The following is a 26,215-nucleotide window of genomic DNA, read 5'->3' as shown; positions in this document are numbered from 1 at the left end:
AACGAAGGACCCGATACCCAGCATGAGCAAAACCAATATAGTGTACAAAATCTCATGCAAGGACTGCACAAAACACTACATAGGACAAAGAGGAAGACAGCTAACGGTCCGCATCCATGAATACCAACTAGCCACGAAACGACACGACCAGCTATCCTTAGTAGCCACACACTCCGATCACAAGCAACATGAGTTTGACTGGGACAACATTACTATTACAGGACAAGCCAAACAGAGAACAGCCAGGGAATTCCTAGAGGCATGGCACTCATCCACAGATTCAATTAATAAGCACATCGACCTGGACCCAATATACCGGCCACTGCGACAGACAGCTGGAACTGACAACTGGAAGCAGCAGGTACAAATCACTATAAATGCCGGAGGAAACATCACAGAAGCGCTACACAGGAGGCTCCCAAGCACTGAGGATGTCACCTAGACAGGGGATGAAACGTTTGCAACACAAATTCCCAGCTCGGTGAACAGATCCAACAAGGTTTGCCATTTTTGACCAAAACCTTCAGCTGAAAACTTTTGTTGAGCATGTACATCAGGGATCGCAATTTCATTTGAACTTAAAACTAGGTAAATACAGATGCTAGTAATCTCAAAAGAAAAAGATGCTGGATACACGGTCAACACCTGGAGAGAAGAGAAAATTCATGATTCAGTTTATGGAGCCTTTATTATAACTAACATTTCCTCTTTACAGATGCAAACAGGCCTGTCTCATTTTTAGAATTTTCACTATTTCAATTTATATAATTCAGGGAAAAGTAATTGAAATGAACATTTACACATGGATTTTTTTGATTGTGATTCTTGCATTCATTTAAAAAGATGACATATCAAGTCAGACACTCAAAGTATTTGCTGGAAACCAAGCCTTTGATGTCCCCTCAGTATTCCACATGTCACAAGATATATTGTTGATTCTTGTATGCCTTCCAATGACAGTTAGGACTGCAATCTTTGATTAGTTATATTCCTGGAACTTGCACAAAAATGATCTCCTGCCCCGAGTGTTCCTAAACTTCCACCATTAGATACCCAAGTGTCCAGAGTCTGGGGGAAAAATGGTACAGATTGGACAACTTTCAGATTCTGTTATCCAAATGCACAATTCTTGACTATTAAACAACCTTATCCCTCACTTCCAAATCTTATCCAATATTAAAAGGAAAGCAAAAAAAAGTTAAAATCATTTCCAGAAAACTACTGGAAGCAATCCCAAAGAGAAACCTTAGGGAGCATTAAAAGATCCCAAGGCACAATTCCAAAAAGCAGCAAGAGAGCTCTTCCCAAATCCTGGCAATCCCTCAACCACACCGTTAAAAGCAGGTGATTTGGCCTAAATTGCATTGCTGTACGTGAGACCACGGTGCAAGAATGTGGTTGACTGAAAAACACTTTGGAAAGTAATCCCTTGTTGTAAGAAAAAACACCTCTCAGATGGGAAGATGTCTTATAATGGTGTGGCATATTTTAAAAATTTACTCATGATACAGTGCCTTTACAACTGAAGTACACTTAATAAGCAGGATGAGTTTGAGAGACATTCCATAGATGGATTTAATTGAAAACTCCTAATTTGCTTTCTAAGATTTATTTAATAAACTTTGGACTTTGCCCAGTTTAATATTTAGCAGTTAATCTCTATTGATACTAGTGCTTTTACATTGCAGCTGAGTGTGACTACTGATTCACGACAGCATTCTAAACAGACCGTGTAGAAATAGGTCAATATGCATTCTTTAACAGTATAGGTCAGTGCTGAAGTCTTATTTTCAGAGAAAATTACTGCAACATTAAAAGGTCTCTTGCTGAATAAGTACTTCAGCTCTTGAATAAATGTCACTCATTTGTTAAGTACGTACTGAGGCAGAGTGCCCACTAAACTTGATTGGCAATAAAGAGGAAAAGCACTGAAACACTCATTAGAACACCAGTTGCACTCCTTGCTAATTTTGCAAGGAATTCTAATTTAAAAAGACTCCTTTCAGAATACTAAATTTACTAGCCTGACAATAGCAATTCAATGGAAAAGGTGTGGCACATCATTAAGTCACTCCATCAGTCGGAGAGAAAATAGCTTTCCATTAGTAAACACCTGAGTCCACAGCACTTTTGTAGATCCTCATTCCTGGATGTCAACATAGTACAAAGCCAGCACCAAAAAAACACAAACAGGTTTGAGGAATGGTTTCACATCCAGTTCACTTATTTTCCCCAGGAAAAACAAACAGGATTGCTAATTTTAAGACAATATGGCTGTTTAAAATTATGTTGAGCTAGAAGCAGTCTTGAGTCTCTGAACACAGGACACTAGCTTTACATTAAACATGATTCAGTGAGTGGCCTTGTCGCACTCAAAATTGGAGTGTAGAACCTGGAGTGGTCACGCTGCAGTTTTAAAAAGGTGCCATCTTGCAGAGAAACCATAAACAATGCTTGCTGTCAGGTGAAAGTAAAATAATAATTTACAACCCCATTTAGAAAAAAAGAGTTTTGCCCAGTGTCCAGGGTATTAAATGATATTAGTTGATAAAGGAAATTGTCTGTTCATTATCTCACTATCCGGCTGTGTTTCTTAAATTAAAACAGTGATAAAAGATCTCAAATATTAATTTGTAATATCTAATTATATTGTACTCATTAGTGGGGAAAATACTAGAGCCTATTATTGTGATAACTGTACATGTGGAAAGCTTTAATGGGATTGGATAAAGCCAGTTTATTAAAAGTACATTATGATTAAATCTACTGGAACTTAGAAAAATGAGAACCAGTGGACATGGTGTATTTACTAAACTTCCTAGTCTGGCAACAGCAATTCAGTGGAAGTACAGTACCTTAATACAGAGCTGAAAATTTGTTGCTGGAAAAGCGCAGCAGGTCAGGCAGCATCCAAGGAACAGGAGAATCAACGTTTCGGGCATAAGCCCTTCTTCAGTACCTTAATACAGTACCTCATTGGTATTAGTGGACAAATTTAAGTACATGGGATGGGGATAATATGGAGTGAGACAGACAGGAAACAGAATCGAAAGAAATGGGTCTTTTACCAAGTGGCAGGCTGTAACTAGTAGGATGCCATAAAAGTCAGTGCTTAAGCCCCAACTAGTCATGATTTATGTAAATAACCTGGATGAGGGAACCAAATGCAAAATTTCCAAGTATGCTGATGACACAAAACTGAGTAGGATTGAGTGTTATGAGCAGAATATACCGATGCTTCTAAATAATTTAGACAAGTCAAGTGAACTGACCAACGTGGCAGAAGCAGTACAACATGGCTAACTGGGAAGTTATACATTTTAGAGTGCAAAAACAGGAAAGCATTAAATTATGATATGTTGAAAAGTGTGGATGGATAGAGAGATCTGGGTAACCTTGTATACCAGTCAAGGAAAGTACACAAGTGGATGCAGTAAATAAATTAGAAAGGTGAATGGTATATTGAGTTTGAGAAGATTTGAGTTCAGAAGCAGGGATGTCCTGCTGCAGTTGTAGAGTTCCTTGTTCAGACTATGCCTACAGTATTGCATACAGTTTTGGCTGGCCTATAAAAGAAAGGATTACTTGCCATAAAGGGAGTGTAGAGGTTCACTAGGCTAAAACTGCAGATAGCAGGACCATCAAATGAGGGGTGATTGGTTTGGTAGGGCCTAAACCCATTTATAATTTAAAGGGTGAGGGGATCTAATTGAAATGTAAAATTATAAACATGACTAGACAGACAGATGCAGGAAGGTTGGTTTACTCCAATTGAAGAATCTAGAACCAGGGAACTTAAGCTCAGAATATCAGTAGGCCATTTAGCAATGAGATGAGGAAATTTCTTCACTTGCAAGGGTAGTGAGCCTATCGAATTCTTGCCCACAGAAGGCGATGGAGGCCAGGTCATTGAATATATTCAGGAAAGACAGAGGTAACAGTTAGGGGCATCAAGTGACATGGGGAGAAAGCTAGAATAATGGCATCAAAATAGAGGATCAGCCTACTTCTGCTCTCAGTTTCCCAAGTTTTCATTGACCTGACAGTACACCTGGGTGTGTGTATATGAAATCTGGAACTTTTGGATGAAACAGTGAAAAGCAAAAAAAAAAAATGACCAGCTTGAACAGCAGTGTTGTATTTGCAAGGAACAAGCTGCATGGATGAAAACCCAAGACCGCAACATAATGGTCATAAACCAGTTTTTGGATTGAAATAAAAAAGGATCTTGGATTTGAAGCAAACAGTCAAAAAAATTGCCTGCAGCAACAGCCTCTGCCCTCACTTTTCTGAAACTTCTCTCCATTTGAAAGTTTATACCCAAAAGGAAAAGGTCATCACAGGTTCCTGAAGAAGAATTTAAAAGTACACCACTGTCTCCTGAAAAGTGAATTCAGCCGGCCATGACAGGTCATGAAATCAAGTACACGGCTTTGTATTTAAGAAAGGGTTAAATACATGAGATACAAACTGCATCAGTTGCAAGATTTTCCTAAAAATCTCTTGCACTCTCGGCATTATTGTTCACCTTAATTCTCTTGAGATACAGACCTTAAACTATATAGCTTTCAGCTAGTTTAACCATTCAGTGGCAAGTCCTGTTGCACCATTTCACACATTAGTTTTCTGCTGTCCTCTACCAAAACTTTTCACTAATCTAGGATCATCTTTGCACAAAGGTAGCATTCAGTTTCTTTTCTGCCACCAACTGTCTCCTTTACACTCCTCACAAAGACTGTTTACAATACAAGATGTGACTTAGTCTACCACATCATTGCTAACCCTCTGCACAGCAACCATGCTAGACCCATTGCTTAGTCAGTTTTCTTTACAATCTTATCCCATGCACCACCCTTTCCAAATTTGAGAATTTCCAGAGTAGAATACTACTTACTGAAAACAGCAATCATATTTTCAAGGTTGTCTGAAATTTTCTTCGTTTGTTCCATCCTGTGTGCTTTCAGTTGGACTTCCCAAATGATGGTGACATCAGTCCTACTGCAACACTGGTCTCTTCCACTATGACAGGAAGTACTGTAGCAAGGCTGACGTCACTGCCATTTGGAAAGAAATCAGTGTGAGGTTTCAAAGTATGGACAGACACATTTTAATTTCTACTAAACTAACACAAAGACTTTAAACTTTTACAGTGGTAGGTCATGGCCTAGTGGTATTACCACTCAACCGTAAGCGTTCTAGATATCTGGGTTCAAATCCTGCCATGGAAAATAGTAGAATTTAAATTCAATTAAAAAGTCTAGTGTTGAGAGTCTAATTATGACCATTAACCAATCGTTGATTTTTTTAAACATCCATCCGTTTCACTAAGGTCCTTTAAGGGAAGGAAACTACCATCTTTACCTGGTCTGGCCTACAAGTGACTCCAGATCCACAGCAAATGTGGTTGACTCTCAACTGCTCTCTGAGCCAAGGGAATAGGGGTGGCACAGTGGCTTAGTGGTTAGCACTGCTGCTTCACATCACCAGGGTTCAATTCTAGCCTCAGTCAACTGTTTGTGGCGAGTTTGCACATTCTCAGCGTGTCTGCGTGCTCTAGTTTCCTCCCACAGTCAAAGGATGTGCATTGACCATGCTAAATTGCCCATCGTGTTCAGTGATGTGTTGGTTAGGGGTAAAAGTAGAGTAAATGGGGCATGGGTTTGAGTGGGAATACTCTTCGGTGGGTCGGTATGGACTTATCAGGCCAAAGGCCCTGTTTCCACATTGTAGGGATTCTTTTCTCTTCTTAAGAATACTGCATTGTTGGAGATGCTATTTTAGTCTGCCTTCTGACTTTATTCTTGTTATCATGAAGTGAAATATCCATCTTACATTTGAGAAAGGAAATGCCTTATGTTACTTTTCCAGATTCAAAGTTTTAGGTACATATAGTTACTGTTCTTTCAATCTAATAATATTGTATTACTTTATTTTGAAAACTTCTAATGCTTCCAATTAAGATTCAACACTTTCACTTTACTACATTTTATGGCCACATGACAGATGTAATCTATTCTCCAGTTTGTCTATATCCTCTCAAGGTTGGTTATTATTCTGTTCAGTTTGTTATAATTAAGTCAAACATGGAAATTCTCTCTAGTTTAGGTCATTAGGGTAGAAACTGGAATGCTGACCTTTTGTACAAAAGGTGTGTACTTTGCTCATTGTGAAAAAAACAAAATCATTCACTGCTACCATCATATCATTGCTGGGCTGTCCTGTCAATAAATCCAAGCTTGCCACCATTTATTAACCCAGATTTTCTCAAACAACAGTTAATTGCTATCTGGCAAATATTTTGTGCCAGTAACATTAGTCTGATTGGCCTATACTTGTCAGGTTTATTACTTTGTTTAAAAAAAAATGGAGACAAGACCAGAAGTAGTTGAAGCACAAACACACACAATTCACAAGTTCAGATAATGTTTCCAGGACAGTCACAAACGAGACTCAGCAATGCATCAAGAGAAAAAAAATACATGAAAAGGACATAAAGGAAACATTAATTAAGCCAGCATCCATAGTTGTGAAGCTAGACATTTTATTAGACATTATCTAGGTTAACCTACGATGCATTACTTCAGGATCAATTAGTCAAATCTGGAATTCTTTCCAACCAGGTCCACACAGATGTTTTTATTTGAACATTTGGTCTAGAATCTCTTTAACATGTGATGAGTAGAAGCATAACTGTAGCACTTCACTGCAATTACCTTTCGAGTTTGAAAGCAACCTTCTGGAGTGTCCTTGCACAAATATTATCCATTAGACCAGTGAGCCAGAGTTCCTTGCACACAAATAGTTTGTGGTAGGGTGTGTAAAAATTAACCCGAATGCCAAATTACTATGATTGCAATGAATAATGGAGCACACTCTAGGCCAATGGTCTCTGCTTCTACAACTTGTAGTCCTACTATCACCTGAATATTTTATAATTTTAATGGGTATTTGGCTTGTCTAAATGACATTAACAAGCCAGCATACTGCACCAGAATGTTTCCAAAGCAGTAAAAAGACAAAGACTCTGTAGAAAAAAAGAAAAAAGACATTAGAGAACCAATTGGACTTTTCTGACAGCTGACAATGGATTCATGGTCATCAGACTCTTAATTCCAGATTGTTTAAAATTGAATTCAGACCGCACCATCTTCAATGATAGGGTTTGAACCCAGGCTCTTGGAACATTACTTAGGTCACTAGATTAATAGTCCAATGACACGATCACTAGGCCATCACCACCACTTTGCTATACCTGCATACTATTTGGGATTGATATAGCAGGATTCTCAAATCTCTGAGGCTCAGTTTTTTTCCCCCCCCCCATTTAAAAAATATGCTGCTTTCCTTTTCTTTCTGCCAAAGAAGACAAATTCACATCTTCCTATATTATATTCTAGCAGACAATTTTTGTTGCCCATTATCTAACCTATCTACACCAAGGCAGGAATATAATTTGTGAAGAGAACCTTAGAGTCTTTGGCAAATTCAGCAACTGTACATTTGGTTCCTTCATTCAAGATTTTAATACATTGTAAATAACTGAAGCACTAATCTTGATCACCAACCTGAAAATGACCCATTTATGCCTACTGTTTCCAGATGGTCTGGAAAAAGGGGCTTGGCTAGCTAATAATAATCATAAGAACAAGCACAAAATGATGAATCATGAAAACATGAAGTGTTTATTTTAAACAACAGGGGTGGGTGGCAGGAGAAAAAAAAATCAGTTTATTTTCTTTCAAGAAAATAGTTATGACTGAAACAAGCTCAGTCAAGGACTGGGATGCATCTCAAGGGCATTTTATCACCAGTTCTTTGGGAAGGCCACATGTGGAACATTATGTGCCATTTTAAAAACTGTAAATATTCAACTGTGTCACTAAAAATGAAATTTCTCACCCCAGAGGTTGGTAAAATAGGAAGGGACAAAACAAAAAAATCTGATTCGGTTCCTAAAAAGCCCAGAAAAGATAAGTAGCTTGAACTCTCAGAGGAGCCAGAGCTGAACTTGATTGAGCTTTTTGAAAAGGTAACAAAGAGGATTTATGAGGGCAGAACTGTGAACATGATCCATATGGACTTCTGTATGGCCTTTGACAAGGTTCCCCATGGGAGGCTGGTTAGCAAGGTTAGATCTCATGGAATACAGGGAGAACTAGCCATTTGGATATAGAACTGGCTAGAAGATAGAAGACAAAAGGGTGGTGGTGGAGTGTTGTTTTTCAGACTGGAGGCCTGTGACCAGTGTGGTGTGTCACAAGGATCGGTGCTGGGTCCACTACTTTTCGTCATTTACGTAAATGATTTGGATATGAACGTAGGAGATATAGTTAGTAAGTTTGCAGATGATACCAAAATTGGAGGTGTAGTGGACAGCGAAGAAGGTTACCACAGATTACAACGGGATCTTGATCAGATGGGCCGATGGACTGAGAAGTGGCAGATGAAGTTTAATATAGATAAATGTGAAGTGCTACATTTTGGGAAAGCAAATCAGAGCAGGACTTATACCCTAGCGGTAAGGTCCTAGAGAGTGGTGCTGAACAAAGAGACCTTGAACTGCAGATTTATAGCTCCATGAAAAGTAGAGTCACAGATAGATAGGATAGTGAAGGCAGCCTTTGGTATGCTTTCTTTAATTGGTCAAAATATTGAGTACAATAGTTGGGAGGTCATGTTGTGGCTGTACAGGACATTGGTAAGGCCACTTTTGGAACATTGAGTGCAATTCTAGTCTTCTTCCTATCGGAATGATGTTGTGAAACCTGAAAGGGTTCAGAAAAGATTTACAAGAATGTTGCCAGGGTTGGAGGATTTGAACTACAGGGAGACGCTGAACAGGCTGGGACAGTTTTCCCTGGAGCGTCGGAGGCTGAGGGGTGACCTCAGGAGGTTTATAAAATCATGAGGGGCATGGATAGGATAAATAGACAAAGTATTTTCCCTATGGTGGGGGAGGGCATAGGTTTAGGGCGAGAGGGGAAAGATATAAAAAGGACCTAAAGAGCAAATTTCTCACCCAGAAGGTGGTACGTGTATGGAATTAGCTGCCAGAGGAAGTGGTGGAGGCTGGTAGAATTGCAACATTTAAGAGGCATCTGAATGTGTATATGAATAGGAAAGGTTTACAGGGATATGGGCCAAGTGCTGGAAAATGGGACTAGATTAGATTGGGATATCTGGTCAGCATGGACTCGGTTGGCCTAAGGGTCTGTTTCTGTGCTGTACATCTCTACAACTCTGATATCAGGCAAGTTAAAAGAAAAATGCCTTAGAGTCATATAGCATGGAAACCGAACCTTCAATCCAATTTGTCAAAGCGGACCCAAGTTTCCCCAAATAAACTCGTCCCATTTGCCTGCATTTAGCCTATATCCCCCTAAACCTTTCCTATTTGTGTCTCTTTCCAAATGACTCTTAAATGTTGTAACCCCACCTGCATATACACTTGCTCTAGCAGTTCATTCCACATACAAACCACCCACTGAAAAAAGTTGTCCCCAAGGTTCTTTTTAAATCCTTCTCCTCCACCTTAAAATTATGTCCCCTGGTTTTGAAACCCTCTACTCTCAGGAAAATCTTGCTTATGCCCATGATTTTATAAAATCTCTATAAAAGAAGATGACCCGTCAAGCTCCTGTGCTCCAGGGAAAAACGTCCCAGCCTATCCCTGCAACTCAAATCCTCCAGTCCCAGTAAACTCATTTAAAATCTTTCCTGCACCCTCTCCAATTTAATAATATGCTTTCTATAGAAGGGTAACCAGAACTGTACGCAATACTCCAGTGTCCTCACCAACGTCCTTTACAAGCACAACATGACATCCCACCTCAATCACTTAACAGTCTGAGTAATGAATGCAAATGTGCCAAATGCTTTCTTTACCACCCTGTGACAACTTTCAATGAATTACATATCTGTATGTCTCAAGTTATAATTAAATTTACAATAAATAGCTAGTTTGCTTTATTGGTTCATTCCTGGGATAAGAGCGTTCTCCTCCTACAATGAAAAGCTGAATAAATTGACCTATACTGTCTGGAGTTTGGAAGATTGTGAAGTGAAGTCAGAGTGCAAGATTCCAAAGGGGCTTAGAAAGAGTAGATAGAAGTGACTTTCCATAGTTGGGAAGCTAGAACAATAAGGCAATGTCTCACAATAAGGGGACAATTATTTGGAACTAAGGTTAGGACCAATTTACTAAGAGTTGGGAACCTTTGCGAATTCTGTACTCCAGGAAACGCAAATGATAGAGTATAAGACAGATTTTTGATTCTCAGGAAATCAAGACTGGATTGTATCAAGTGGCAAAGCATGCACAGCTATTCCTGATCTATTTATGTTTTAATCCTAACCTTCCAAAGAGTATTTTTGAAATAAAAAGAGTCTTGAAAAGCTGAATGTACTGCCCACCTTCCTGGAAGGTGAAGTGATGTCCATCTTTAAATCACTGTAGTCTATGATTGGGCTACCACATATTGACATTAGATGTGAAATGCCAGGATTAAGACACCAATGAAATTTCAGTGTGGATTGGATTGGAAAGGAGAGAGTTGACAGATTCAAAATTTCACCAGTCAAACCGTGACCAAAGAAAAATCCACCAATAGGATGAATAGCATGTTAAAACCAGATTGGGACCTGGCTCAGCTTTGATAAGCGTATGATGGAAAGTGGAAAAGGTGGTCATTTGCATAGATCTGTTAAAACAAGTTCGAGCTGACCAAAATTTGACAATACAAGGTACATTAATTATGAGGGTAAGGAGCAAACATTTAAACCAGCAAGACCCAGAAAATAATGTAGGGATGTAAAAATTCACAGCTGAGAAACAATTGATGAGGAGCTAGCAACTAAATTTATGCAAATAAGTCATACATGAAGGATTGTATTAGAAATCAGGATGCCAAAAAATGTTCCCGTAAAGTGGGAATACATAGGTGAATTTCACTGCAGAGAAGTCTGAAGCAATACATTTTGATAGGAAGAATGAGGAAAGCCATTATGAACTAAATATTATAAAGTTTCAAAGGCATGCATGAACAGATTTGGCAGTATATGTATGCAAATCTTTGAAACTGGCAAGTCGGGGTGCTTTTCTAAAAAAAAAAATTGCTGAGTAGAGTTCAATTCTAGGACTTCAAAACCTTGGAGAAAGATGAAGAAATCTATAAAAATGACAGCTGGGAAGAACTGTAGCAGAGAAAACCAAATTTCACTCATCTTTTCTTACAGTAAAGTTTGTTAAAAGGTGAGACTTGAGAGGTATTCTAAATCATTTATAGATTTTGACAAATAAATAAAAGGCAATACTGTGTTGAATGTTGGAAGGGTTTGAGAGAATGAAAAGACAACTTGTACTGTTATCATGCTTTGATAAGGACTGGTAATCTCAAAAGTGCTTTACAGCCAAATAATTACTTAAAATTTGGTCGCTGCTGTGATGTAGAAAATGGCAGTGCAAGCTCATGCAAACAGCTCAAAAGTATACAATAATGATTAAACAATTGTGGAGCCCTGGAGAGTGTTACCAAAAAGAAAGGTGACCTAGGTGTGTAGGTGGATAAACACTTGAAAAGGGTTGGACAGAGTGGTGGAGAAGGCACGCTTTTCTTCATTGGTCATATTGTGACTGTACAGGATATTTGTGAAGCCATTTTTGAAATACTGCACACAATTCTGGTCACCCTTCTACAGAAAGGATGCAGATAAAAATTTAAAAGGATGCTGCCAGGAATGGAGGGTTTGAGCTATATGGAGAGGCTGGGGCTTTGCTGACTAAGGTTTATAAAGTCGTGAGGGGCATGATAGTGTGAATCATTAAGATCTTTTTCCTAAAGAGGGGTGTTGGGGGGGGGGGGGGGGGGGAAGAAAGGAGTCCAAAACTAAAAGGTGAGGGGGGGGGGGGAAAAGATTTATTTTTAAAAAAAGGACAAAAAAGGGGTAACATTTTCAAATGGAGAGGGTGGCACATGTATGGAACAAGCTACCAAAGGAAGTAGTGGAGGTGGATAAAGATCACGACATTTAAAAGGCATCTGGATGGATGTACGAACACCAAGGGTTGAGAGGGATTAGGGCCAAATGCTGGCTAATGGGATTAGTTTAGAATGGGACGGCTGATTGGTGCGGATGAGTTGAACTGAAGTGTCTGCTTCCGTGCTGCATGACTATGGATAGTTATGGGTGCAGGTGGTATTTATTTGGTTCGAGAGGTTTGTTCCAACTCACTAAGAGAAACTCATCTAAAAAGGTTACATCACTGCCTTTTCTCACCAGCTCTACAAACATTTCCTCTGTAGACAACAACCAAAGTCTCTTTTGAAAACCACAAAATGTTCATGACCAGGGGAATGAGATTTTAAATTGAGGAATACAGACCAGGACACCAGGGAAACTTCCTTAAAATGGTGCCACAAGATTTTTACACCCACTGAAGTAGGCAGGTGGGCCCCTGGTTTAAACCTTTATCTAAAAGAATGCACTTCTGACAATGCCAGCTTTTTAGTTTAGCAGTTGAGCCCAGATGTAGAACCTGAACTCACTGGTGTTCATATCTAGTTCATAATTGTTTTAGAACTTAAACTTCAGGACTGAAATATTAAATACAGACCAAGTGGAAACTAGGTGGAAATGTTAAAAAAAAACTGATTTGCACCTAACATTAAGTCAAATCAAAAATCAGACAAACCCAGGTTTGTTAATCTGTATTTAAATCTTCCAAAAAGACAAGTTGATAGTGAAAGAATGACCAACATGTTTGCAACTCTTTTAAAGAGGGCAATTGTATCTGTTAGAGATAATTATCCATATCAGTCACAGAACCAAAGTTGTACTGGAGATAAAACAATTAATCAGTTTGCATTTCTGTTCCAAAATCCCATAGTATGCCACAGAGGTCAAGCTGTGGTGGGTAGTGCTTTATCTTGTGCTTTTAAGTGAATATTGCTACTTTCACATTGAGATACTGGTTTGGAGTATGAGCTGTGGGAGTCTGCACATTCTCAGTCCCCAAGGCTACCTGCTCCTTAACTCCAAGTGGAGCTCTTCGATACTTAGTATTGTAACACTCCTTTATTGATATCTGTATGTAGGTTAACCAAATACAACTGTCATCTTTAAGACCACTCTTCACAGACTCATTCTAAACTGATGTCTTCATGATCTCTCCTGTTGAAAGTTAATTACATAATTTTACATGCATTTCATTGTACCACAGTTAGAAGGTCCTTTGTTTAGTTTATCTACATTCACTTGCTGACAGAAAGCAAACAGTTCAGTTTGAGAAACAAACAGAAGAAATGGCAGTTTATCAGGCAAGATGCAAACAGATGATTTGTAGTATTTTTCTCCCACTTAAGTGATGGTCTGACTAACATCATTGTTCACCAGGTGGACTGCAGGTGGGGCTCAAACTCAGTTTGTAATTGGAGGGGAAACATTGGTAAGATGAATTGTATAAGTACAGCTAAAGGAAGAAATCCTCAGTATTCCTCTCACAGCATGGGGGCAGAAAGCACTCCAAATTAGCTTGGAAGCTGTGAAAAAGAGTTTGGTATCTGATGGGGGCAACCAAAACAAGGAGCAAGATATCTATTGTCATGAGCTTTTAAGTGAAGGTTGGAGAGCTATTTGGCCAAACAGCAAGGATAGCAGTGATTCCTGTAAACATGTAATACCTTGGAGAATAGCTGTGACACTGAGCTCAGATGGGGAATTCCAAAAGCTGAGAGAAAAAAAAAGTGGGGAAAAGAAATGAGTGTTCATTACACTATACGGTTTATCACTATTTGTACCAAAGGTTGACCTTTGTTTAATTCTTAAATTTTCGTTTTATAAAAGCGAAACCTTTTGGAGCTTGCATCAGTAGGTTGCTGGGTTCTCAAATTTCTCCTTAATGACTGTCAGCAGGATCCACAAGATTCAGGAGGCAGTAAAACTACCAACTGACCCACCCATTCCGAAAATGAGATTGTCAAAAAAAAACAAAATATGAGAGAGAATGTTAGAGCAGATTCAATAAAAATTGAAGTGACTTGAATAAGTACTAGGGGGAAACAAAGGTGGGGGGGGGGGGGGGGGGGGGGGAGGGGGAAAGAGAAAGAACAGAAATAATATCAATTGGATAACTATCAAAACAGGCAACACAGGAACTTTAAGTCAAACGAAGTATTAATGAGGGAGGATGAAATAAACCATTTTATGAAATGGCCAGAGAGAAACTGTCTGGCACAGATGTGAAAATCTTTCTGCACACATGAAAGCTAGTGAACAAATACAAAAATATAGCTAAAAGCTGAATGAAATAAAGTTCTTTTTTAAAATGCATTGATGCTACAAGTGATATAGTTTGGAAGGAAGAACATTGAAAGACAGTATAATAGAGAGAGGGTACAATTCTAAAAGCGGGTGCAGGAACAGAGGGACCAGGATGTATAAACGGGCAGATAATATAGATTCTCCTGCTCCTCGGATGCTGCCTGACCTGCTGTGCTTTTCCAGCACCACACTTGGGACTCTGATCTCCAGTCCTCACTTTCTACACACAATATTGCATTCAATTCTGATCGCCACATTACAAGGAAGATTATGGACGCTTTGGAGAGGGTGCAGAAGAGGCTTATCAAGATGCTGCCTGGATTAAACAGATATGAACTATAAGGAGAGGCTAGGAAAAAATCATATGGTGTTCTCTAGAGCTGTGGAGGCTGAGGGGAGACTGGATAGAAGTCTATAAAATTATGAGATGCAGCGATAGGGTTGACCGTTAGAATCTTTCCTCCCCCAACCCTGAAGAGTTGAAATGTCTGAAACTAGGGAACTTGTATTCAAGGTTTTGGGGGTGTGGGCGGGGGGGGGGGGGGGTTATGGAGGAGGTGGTGCAGAGGGGTGTTTAAAGGAGATGTGAGGAGCTGGTTTCTTTTTTCCTTTACAGTAACAGGACTCCAGAACGTGATGCTCGGGTGGTGGTGAAGGCAGATACAACAAAGGCATTGAAGGAACTTTGACATAAACACATGACCATGCAAGAAATGGATGGATATTGACCAAGTGCAGGCAGAGGGGATTCGTTTAATTTGATGTCCTCTGCTCTCCTGTTTTAAGTTATACTGGCTAGACATCAGCTGGAGTATGTATATACAAGTTGTGTGTGCCACTCAGCTTAGCTATGAATGCATTAGACTGTACAGAAGCAACTTACAAGAATGGTTCCAGGAACGAGAAACCTCCGCTATGAAGACAGATTGAAGTTAAGACTGTTCTCCTTGGACATAAAGGAGTTGAGATGAGATTTGATACAGGTTTTCAAAATCATGAGGAAAAAGAGTAGCTAGGCAGAACCCATTTGTGGTCATAAAAAGAAAGGGAAATTCCAGATTTAAAGTGGCATGCAAACAAAAAAAGGAAACTAGCACTCGGCAGGTAGTCAGTGGGAAATTGGGAAACAAAATTGTAAAGAGATCTCAGTAAGAATAATAGAGTGGTTATAGTAAGGGATTTTAACTTTCCAAACATAGACTGAGACTGCCATAGTGTTAAGGGTTTAGATGGAGAGGAATTTGTTAAGTCTGTACAAGACACTTTGATTCAGTATATGGATACCTACTAGAGAAGGTGCAAAACTTGACCTACCCTTGGGAAATAAGGCAGGGCAGGTGACTGAGTTGTCAGTAGGGGAGCACTTTGGGGCCAGCGACCATAATTCTACTAGGTTTAAAACAGTGATTTAAAAGGATAGACCAGATCAAAAAGTTGAAGTTCTGATCTGGAGGAAGGCCAATTTTGATAGTATTAGACAAGAGCTTTCAAAAGCTGATTTGGGGGGGGGGGGGCAGATGTTTGCAGGTAAAGCAACAGCTGGAGAATGGGAAGCCTTCAAAAATGAGATAACGAGAGTCTAGAGACAGTATATTCCTATTCAGGTGAAAGGCAAGGCTGGTAGATGTAGGGAATGCTGGATGACCAGAGAAATTGAGGTTTTGGTTAAGAATAAAAAGGAAGCATGTGTCAGATATAGATTAGATTACATTACATTACATTACAGTGTGGAAACAGGCCCTTCGGCCCAACAAGTCCACACCGACCCGCCGAAGCGCAATCCACCCATACCCCAAATTTACTCCTTACCTAACACTACGGGGAATTTAGCATGGCCAGTTCACCTGACCTGCACATCTTTGGACTGTGGGAGGAAACCGGAGCACCCGGAGGAAACCCACGCAGACACGGAGAACGTGCAAACTCCACACAGTCAGTCGCCGGAGGCGGGAAGTGAACCCGGGTCTCTGGCGCTGTGAGGCAGCAGTGCTAACCACTGTGCCGCCCAGAGATCAAGTAAATCCTTAGAGTATAAAGGGCAGTAGGAGTATACAAGAGCGAAATTAGGAGGGCAAAAAGGGGACATGAGATAACTTTGGCAAATAGGGTTAAGGAGAATCCAAAGGGATTCTATAAATACATTAAGGACAAAAGGGTAACTAGGGAAAGAATAGGATTCCTTAAATATCAGCAAGGCCACATGTATGTAACCACATGAGATAGGGAGATACTAAACACATTTTGCACCAGTGTTTACTGTGGAGAAGGACACAGAAGATCTCAAATGTGGGGGAAAATAGATGGTGGCATCTTGAAAAGTGTCCATATTATAGAGGTGGTGTTGGATGTCTTAAAACCCATAGAAGTGGATAAATCGCAGGTACTGATAAAGTGTACCCTAGAACTCTGTGGGAAGCTAGGGAAGTGATTGTTGGGCCCCTGGCTGAGACATTTGTATCATCGATAGTCACACGCGAGGTGCCAGAAGACTGGACGTTGGCTAACGTGGTCCCCACTATTTAAATTGTTAAGGAAAAGCCAGGGAACTATAGACCAGTAAGCCTGACATTGGTGGTGGGCAGATTGTTGGAGGGAATCCTGAGGGACAGGATGTTCATGTATTTGGAAAGGCAAGGACTGATTGGGGATAGTCAGCATGGCTGTGTGTGTGGGAAATCATGTCTCAAACTTGATTGTTACTTGTTCAAAAAATTCAAAGAGGATTGATAAGGGCAGAGCAGTGGATGTGATCCATATGGACTTCAGTTAGGCATTTGACAACATTCCTCAAGGTAGACTGGTTAGCAAGGCTAGATCTCTGGGAATACAGGAGAACTAGTCATCTGGATACAGCACTGGCTTGAAGGTAGAAGACAGAGGGTGGTGGTGGAGGGTTGTCTTTCAGACTGGAGGCCTGTGATCAGTGGTGTGTCACAAGGATTGGTGCTTTGTCATTTACATAAATGATTTGGACGTGAACATAGGAGGTATTGGTAGTAAGTTTGCAAAATTGGAAGTAGGGTGGACAGCGAAGAAGAGTACCTCCGATTACAACGGGATCTTGATCAGATGGTCCAATGGGCTGACGAGTGGCAAATGGAGTTTAATTTAGATAAATGCTAGGTGCTGTATTTTGGAAAAGCAAATAATAGACAGATTTATACACTTAATGGTAAGGTCAGAGGGAGTGTTGCTGAACAAAGAGACCTTGGAGTGCAGGTTCATAGCTCCTTGAAAGTGGAGTCGCAATTAGATAGGTTAGTGAAGGCAGCGTTTGATATGCTTTCCTTTATTGGTCAAAGCATTGAGTCCAGGAGTTGGGAAGTCATGTTGCAGCTATACAGGACATTGTGAGCACTTCTGGTCCCCTTCCTGTTGGAAGGATCGTGTGAAAATTGGAAGGGTTCAGAAAAATATTACAAGGATGTTGACGGGATTGGAGGATTTGAGCTATTGGGAGAGGCTGAATAGATTGGGGCCGTTTTACCTGGATGGTTGGAGGCTGAGGGGTGACTTTATAGAGATTTATAAAATCATGAAGGGCATGGATAGGATAAATAGACAAGGTCTTTTCCCTGAGTTTAGGGAGTCCTGAATGAGAGGGTTTAGGGTGGGGGGAAAACAGGAGGGAGAAAAATTTAAAAAGGGACCAAAGGGGCTACTTTTTCAGAGGGTGGTGCATGTATGGAATAAGCTACCACAGGATATGGTGGAGGCTGGTACAATTGCAGCATTTGAAAGGCGTCTAGATGGTTATACAGGGCCAAGTGCTGGCAAATGAGACTAGATTAGGTTAGGATATCTGGTCGGCATGGAGGAGTCAGACCTAAGTCTGTTTCCATGCTGTATCTCTATGATTCTAAGTAGTTTGGATATGGAACATACTGCATGGAAGTAGGTGGAGGCACATTCAAAAGAGGTATTAGAGGGCTTTGGATGATTATTTAGATTAAAAACAAGTGTATGGTGGGGGGGGGGGGGGGGGGGGGGGGAGGCAGCACTGAAGACGAGGAAACTGACATTTAGATAACGATGCTCATTTGAAGTGCCAATGCAAGCATGATGGACAGAATAGCCTCCTTTTGCATTGTAACACGTGTGATTCTGTGATTTAGGCAAACAGAGGGTATTCAAATCATATTGATTTGCAGTTTGTAGATGGTCAGGTCTTGGAGAGTAAGGAGGAGAGTTATTCATTTCCCAGCTTTTGGGCTACACTTGTAGACACAGTATCACGAGACCAGTTCAATTTCTGGCAATGGTATCTCTCAGGTCATGGAGGATTCAAGGACACAAAATTCACTGAATGTTAATAAGGCGATTAAATTGGTTCTTGGAGATAGTCACTGCCTGACATCAGCAAGTAACATTCAGGCCACATAATTTAGCTCCCGAAACTAAATAAAATATATTGTCCAAACATAACAAGAGTTGGACTTGCACTACTTCAATATCTAAGGAGTTAAGATAGAATATCATTGACCACATGGTGAAAGGAAGTTCTTGATAAAAGCAGAGGCTTGCTGGGCCAGGCGATGTCAAATGCTCATCGTGCATTGATGCCCAGGGACTAAGATGAATGAATTTTTTTTTAAAAAACATTAAAACACACCACAACTAATCTTCCACTGTGCTAGGCAAGATGAGAATTTTAAAAAAAAATTTTTTACTCCGCCCACATTCCCACAGACTCTAGTTTAGCTGGGGCTCCTTGACGTTGCATTCGGTCAAATGTTTTGCTGATATTACATCTTTGTAAACAAACACGGTGAATGAGCCAGGAGTGGAGGCGCCCCGGCAGAACCTAAACAGAAGGTCAGTTGATAGCTATTGCTCAGTAATAACCTATTGGTAACCCCTTCCATCACTTCAAGTAGACAAATAAGGTTGTATTTGGCCATGACGGATTTGTGCATTGTGGAAAGTATGTTCTTCAGGGATTTTCCACATAACCAGGTAGATGCAAATGCTGAAGAATAAGAACAGCTGCCTTGGTACACATCTAATTCTGAAGCACAAGTCTTCAGTATTATTGCTGAAATGCAGACAGGCCTCAATTTGTGCACAATCCAGTACCTCCAACTGTTTATTGATGTCTTGTGGATTGAAGCAAACAATATTTGATGCTCGGTGTTAAATGATGTTGGTCTAATAAAGCTAATCCCTTGATTACTATCCTATTCTAGTCAATCCCCAAAGTTTGAAACTAGCATTATAGCAGATCAACTGATTTCAGTATATGCTGCCTGCAGTGTCAGATGGACTGGATAGGTGCAGTTGCAAACTTACATTCACAAATAGCATCTGGGGTCCTGAAAAATGACAAGTCAGCTAAATGCAAAAAGAAAAGTACACACACAACATACCCCTCCTTTCCACAAAAAGGGAAGTTAAACTATTTATAATAGCAAGTGAGTCAGTCTCTATCATGCAAATAGTTCATCAAATACCCAGATCTCATGCCGATTTGTCTTGTGTTCCCTTGATCTCCACAGCCAAGTGGAGTGTGGTCAGACTTTGCTGTTTGTAGAGTTAACTTTTGTTTGGAAGCCTGCATCTCTCCCATTTGCTGCATCATAGGGTAATTTGGTTTCTATGTCCTGCTTGGTGTTCCCTCACTGGAACATCACTAATTTCAGAAATAAATGTCAGCAGTCTTGAGTGGTTTGCCACTCATTGGTGTGGGAGCTACTTTTTGCGAGTCTGTCATGTCCCCAGCATCACTTTGGATTCAAAGCAAAGTTTCTATAACTTCTCTTCCAGAGCCTGATCTGCTTAAGGAGTGTGTTGTTCCAGGTCTTTCAACAGCATGTTACATTTTTCATTACATTGGTAATATAATTCATCTGGAGAGTTGAGAAATGTAAGCTAAGAGATCTCAAAAAAGACATCTCCATATTTGCAAGTTTAGATTCATTCCGAGCCATTTGCTCAGTAACCTATTCTTGAATTTTACTTTCTTACTCAACCCAAGTACTGAGAAATTGGCCCTCAGATTTACCATTCTTTCATATTCAGATCTGCAAGTAGTCTGCTGCGGTTTATGTCACAGTTCTAACAATTGACTGGTTCTACAGATTGTGACTAGTGAGGTGACAACAATGGTGTACCCAGAATTGCTGACCCAAGTATCTACAATGCAAGATAGGACATCCAAAACAGATGATTATGTTTACACTCCAACATGTGGAATTGATTAACTGTTTCTGGTGAGAATTTTATAATTTAGATTTCTTCATGGCTTCTGATGTGTTTTTTTAAAAATACACAGTATTCTGATGGCCAGATTGACCAGGCCAGTGCCAATAACTGTCGCCAGTCTAAAGAACAGATGATTAAGTTGCACAAGTACTTTTAACCGTTTGACATTAATAGCTTCCATGAGATGGACGGCAAGAAGCTTGTTCTCAATGGCTTTGTGATATTGTTAGATTTGGGTGTGTAAATCATGACTGGTGGGATACCAGATTGTCAATCTTGTAACAAATAGTTTCAAGTTGAAGATTCAGTTTGGGCCAACCTGCAGCTCGAGTTGCCTTAGCCTTTCATTTGGTGTACTGCCTCTACCAATGAATAGTTTTTCTACTATTGCCTTTTAAAACTGAAAGGCTAGTCATTTCCTTGCTATATCTAAATAAAAAAAAGCCATACCTTCCATGTGATCTTATTACATTTAGGTGTTCTTGCAGTTGCTTCAAATGTTACTTTTGTACTTTGGACTACTAAGCTTCACCAACTATAAGGATCACTTCACATTTGTAGCATGAAGGGTAGACTTGCAATGCTAAGCCTTTGATTGGGCTTATGCCCGAAACGTCGATTCTCCTGCTCCTTGGATGCTGCCTGACCTGCTGCGCTTTTCCAGCAACACATTTTCAGCTCTGATCTCCAGCATCTGCAGTCCTCACTTTCTCCTCTAAGCCTTTGATTTGTCTAATAAGTCTTTTCACAAAAAAAGTAGTTTCCATATGTGGAGCGATTGCGGACTCTGGGTGTGTACTTGATGTTAAAGGCTTGCGCAGGGGTGTTGAGAAAAAGATTCAGTATACAGAGAAGCCTACACTGAGTAGATTGGAGAAGATCTTTCCATTCAGACTAGGACCAGAGGGCATAGCCTCAGTGAAGGAACTGAAACGAGGACGAATCTCTACACCTAAAGGGTGGCTAATCTAAGGATCAGCACCTGTTAAGGCCAAGGTCATGGTGTGCGTTTAGGACAGATAAATAGGTTCTTGGGGATTAAAGGGAATCAAGGGTTACGGTGAAAAAGGTAGGAGAATGGGATTAAGAAATATATCAGCATGATCAAATGTGGAACAGACTCAAATGGGCTGAATGCTCTTATGTTTTATGGTCATGGTATGTTGGTTGAGTGTGTTTAGCTTGGTCTATTGACTGGTGCTTCCTCTGTTCGGTGTGCAAATAGTCCCATTTTTAAGATATGCCTGGTGCTGTTCCTAACAATGCCTTTTCATTGATACAGGCCTGTTCCTATGGTAAGGGTAGAATCGGAAGTGTTATATTTTGTGGTTGAATAGAGTTCTGCTGCCACAGGCAGCCAGCAGTTATTGATGCCTAGTCTCAACTTTTGTACAATGGGGAACAGCTAGTCTTAAAGTGAAAAAGAACAAACAAGCTTGTGCTTGAGACCAGGCCTTAAGGTTAATTTAAGACGGAATCCTATAAACTGCTATATAATCAGTAAAGAGTATTAATATTTAAAACAGATTGCAGACATTGGCTATTGAGCAAGGTCAATGCTTGGGATTGGTTCCAGCAAGCTGGACATTATGCTGCAGCAGTTGCTAGATGTTGAATGGTAACAGGAACCATGTAGAGGAGACAGTCAATCTGTCAGGGTGTGGTCAGAGTTTCAACTGGGTTTTGGATGGTGTTTTCTGTGAAAACTGAACCTGGCCATTGGTTCTACAGCACAAACATCAGAAACTGCCTGCCTAATCTCCCTTATCAGTTCTTGGAGGTTCAGAGTAGAAAGTTAAGCATTACTGTCTTTATTAGAGTGAACTCAGGTGACCCTGATTGATTTCAGAATTAATCAAGAAATCATCTATATCTGTGGAATCACATGTTAAAAAACTAAACACAGGCCAGTTTTATTTATTTCAAGTGAGTTTGTGTTTCAGTCCCATTCACACAAAGGTTTTGTTTCATAGCATAGTTAGCCAGCAGTTTAATAATACACATGATGCTGTGGCTGGAAGATGAGCGTTTGGTCCTGGTTTCTTTGACAGAGAAATTGGGGAACAGGTTCGAAGCAGTGCAAGATAAACAACGTTGGAGGTCTTTATTTTAAAACAAAAAGTTGCAACAGTAACAGCAGCCTGAATGGGTGTGGTCAAGGTCTAAGAATTTTAGCTAGCTTTCAGCAGTTGCTGTGGTGAGCCTGAAGTGGAAGCTATTTCTACCTCTTGATTACACGATGGTACTTTTTGGAACAGTTAATTAGTAATAGTTACTGTATCTATTATTCTGTTAAACTTTAACTCCATTGAAAAACTTATTTCTTTTGCTATATGTTAAGCAAAACAATTTATTCAAACACTAATTTAAAATAAAGTAGTTTGACCTGTCAAATTGCATCTAGAACACAGTAGTTTACATTTGCTTTTAAAAATAGAGAAAAAGTTAGGTTCTAGGATACCTAAAAATATTTTAAGACATTCAGGTCTGGTCCTTAAAGTAATCCAAATCTTTTGTTTAAGCCACAAACTAGCATCAAGATTGATGATTTGAAGTCTGGTTAGGTACCACTGGAATCAATTTTGAAGATTCGTTGTACGTTTTAAACTATACTGTGTTGCAATAGAAGAGGAGAAAGGCTGGTTAGTCTGGCTGTCTGTGTTAAAAAAGTAAAGTTCCATCATGTGTCATGTTGGGATGTGAACTCTTATCCAGAGGTTCAAGCTAATGCTTGGGACTAGTCCAATGGTATTACTGCTATGTTATCATCTTGTAGCCAAATCAAGGTCTCATTGCTTCCAAAAAACCTGAACTCACTTCCTGATAGAAAGAAATAAAGGAATTTCTTCAGCAAACTTCTCCTGAAAGACTCGCCAGGAGACTAGTAGCCTGTAGGCTTCAGAGTGTTCCCAGTGACCTTTAAGCATAGAAGCAAGTTTCACTCTGGGACAAACACATTCCAGAATGGCACTCCAGTGAAGCATTGAAGGAGGCTTCCACTATGGGAAGATTTGTTTTTACATTCATTCATGGGATTTAGGCAGCAAGCATCATTGGCTAGGATGGCATTTATTACCAAACCCTAACTGCCCTTGAATGGAGTTGTTTGCAAAGTTAGTTCAGAGGGTAGCCAAAAGTCAGCAATATTGTTGTGGGTCTGGATTTATTCAAAGATTAAAAACCATTTTACCTGATCTGACCTAAAAAAAAAAAGGTATTACAATAAAAATCTGGTTCACTAAACACTAGGGTCACCACTTGACTACCTTTTAACCCAGATTTTATTGAATTCACATTTAGACCATTACAGGATTCAAACTCATGTGCCCAGGCCATTAGTCTGGTACTCTGGATTGTTAGTCCAGTGACAATCCTTTGGAATAAGATGTTAAACAAAGACCCGTCTGCCCCCTCTGGCAGGCAAAGGTTAGTGCAGACTCAATAGGCCAAGTGGCCTCTTACTCACTGTAGGGATTCAATGATTCTTCTCACCCCTAACCAATCCCTTTTGAATTTGAGAGAGACTCAATGACAAAGTATATGTTGGAATCCATACAGTCCAAGGAAAAGCTCAGAATTAGATTTAACAGTAGCTTGAAACTGGAGATATAGTAACTTGATGCCATGATCCAAACAATAAATTGTTACTTTGACAAATCACAATTCCCTCCCAAGTGTAATCCAAAACCAGCACTGGTGATAGGACTGAGCTTTTTAGCTGCTCCGATATGCTACCTTCATCCATGGAAGCAGGAAGCAAGAATCACTGAAAGTTAACAAATGCCCCTTCTTCACAAACAAGGCAAGCCTTTATGGGAGAGAGTCAAAAGAAGAACATGGCACCACAGAGGTGGAGGTGAACAGACAGACAGAATCAACCACTTCATTAGATGGAAACTGATAAGTGTCCATATTACAGAGGAGGAAGTGCTGGATGTCTTGAAACGCATAAAGGTGGATACATCCCCAGGACCTGATCAAGTGTACTCTAGAACTCTGTGGGAAGCAAGAGAAGTGATTGCTGGGCCTCTTGCTGAGATATTTGTATCATCGATAGTCACAGATGAGGTGCCGGAAGACTGGAGGTTGGCTAACGTGGTGCCACTGTTTAAGAAGGGTGGTATGGACAAGCCAAGGAACTATAGACCAGTGAGCCTGAGGTCGGTGGTGGGCAAGTTGTTCGAGGGAATCTTGAGGGACAGGGTGTACATGCATTTGGAAAGGCAAGGACTGAGTAGGGATAGTCAACATGGCTTTGTGCGTGGGAAATCATGTCTTACAAACTTGATTGAGTTTTTTGAAGTAGTAACAGAGGATTGAGGACGGCAGAGCAGTAGATGTGATCTATAGGGACTTCAGTAAGGTGTTCGACAAGATTCCCCATGGGAGACTGGTTAGCAAGGTTAGATCTCACGGAATACAGGGAGAACTAGCCATGTGGATACAGAACTGGCTCAAAGGTAGAAGTTAGAGGGTAGTGGTGGAGGAGGGTTGTTTTTCAGACTGTAGGCCTGTGACCAGTGGAGTGCCACAAGGATCAATGCTGGATCCTCTACTTTTTGTCATGTACATAAATCATTTGGATGCAAGCATAAGGGGTAAAGTTTGCAGATGACACCAAAAATGGAGGTGTAGAGGACAGCGAAGAAGATAGCCTCAGATTACAACAGGATCTGGACCAGATGGGCCAATGGGCCGAGAAGTGGCAGATGGAGGTTAATTCAGATAAATGCGAGGTGCTGCATTTTGGGGAAGCCAATCTTAGCAGGACTTATACACTGCCTAAGGTCCTAGGGGAGTGTTGCTGAACAAAGACCTTGGAGTGCAGGTTCATAGCTCCTTGAAAGTGGAGTCGCAGGTAGATAGGATAGTGAAGTGGCATTTGTTATGCTTTCTTTTATTGGTCAGAGTATGGAGTACAGGAGTTGGGACGTCATGTTGCAGCTGTACAGGACATTGGTGAAGCCACTGTTGGAATATTGCATGCAATTCTGGTCTCCTTCCTATCAGAAAGATGTTGTGAAACTTGAAAGGGTTCAGAAAAGATTGACAAGGATGTTGCCAGGGTTGGAAGATCTGAGCTACAGGAAGAGACTGAACAGGCTGGGGCTGTTTTCCCTGGAGCATCAGAGGCTGAGGGGTGACCTTATAGAGGTTTATGAGGGGCATGAATAGGATAAATAGACAAAGTCTTTTCCCTGGGGTGGGGGAGTCCTGAACTAGCAGGCACAGGTTTAGGGTGAGCGGGAAAAGATATAAGAGAGACCTAAGGGGCAACTTTTTCATGCAGAGAGTGTTACGTGTATGGAATGAGCTGCCAGAGGAAGTGGTGGAGGCTGGTACAATTGCAACATTTAAGAGGCATTTAGATAGATATGTGAATAGGAAGGGTTTGGAGGGATATGGGCTGGGTGCCGGCAGGTGCGACTAGATTGGGTTGGGATATCTGCTCGGCATGGGCGGGTTAGACCGAAGGGTCTGTTCCCGTACTGTACATCCCTATGACTCTAAGCCAGTTTAATCCACCATCCAGCTTGGACATTAAAGATTCAATAATCAGGTTTAAAATCCTCCATGTCTCATGTGATCAACAAATGGAATTTTTGATTCACTTTGTTCAATACTAACAAATTAGCTACTATATTTCCCTTGCATCAACTGCAGAGAATACATTTCATTCAGTGAATCATGTCTA

At 40.4% G+C, this 26,215-nt stretch overlaps 1 protein-coding gene across 3 annotated transcripts in view; it reads right to left on the bottom strand.

Annotated features, from left to right (window-relative positions):
* The window catches only part of LOC122553033 (pleckstrin homology domain-containing family G member 1-like), a 222,404-nt gene that overhangs the window by 115,951 nt on the left and 80,238 nt on the right, over positions 1 to 26,215 (bottom strand). Inside the window, exon 3 of one of the 3 annotated variants that reach the window (XM_087991576.1) lies at positions 4,895 to 5,054. The exons of the other annotated variants lie outside the window; for them this stretch is intronic. Within the exon in view, the coding sequence (XP_087847702.1) occupies positions 4,895 to 4,949 (55 nt within the window). The 5' untranslated portion in view covers positions 4,950 to 5,054. The remainder of the gene's footprint in view (positions 1 to 4,894; positions 5,055 to 26,215) is intronic. 3 annotated transcript variants of the gene reach the window in all.

This window comes from Chiloscyllium plagiosum, unplaced genomic scaffold (assembly GCF_037043375.1).
Source record: "Chiloscyllium plagiosum isolate Xiang-an unplaced genomic scaffold, Cpla_swu_hap1 HiC_scaffold_10, whole genome shotgun sequence".
Taxonomy (NCBI): domain Eukaryota; kingdom Metazoa; phylum Chordata; class Chondrichthyes; order Orectolobiformes; family Hemiscylliidae; genus Chiloscyllium; species Chiloscyllium plagiosum.
The sequence above is the reverse complement of the archived record's forward strand: the minus strand, read 5'-3'. Positions and strand labels throughout refer to the sequence as shown.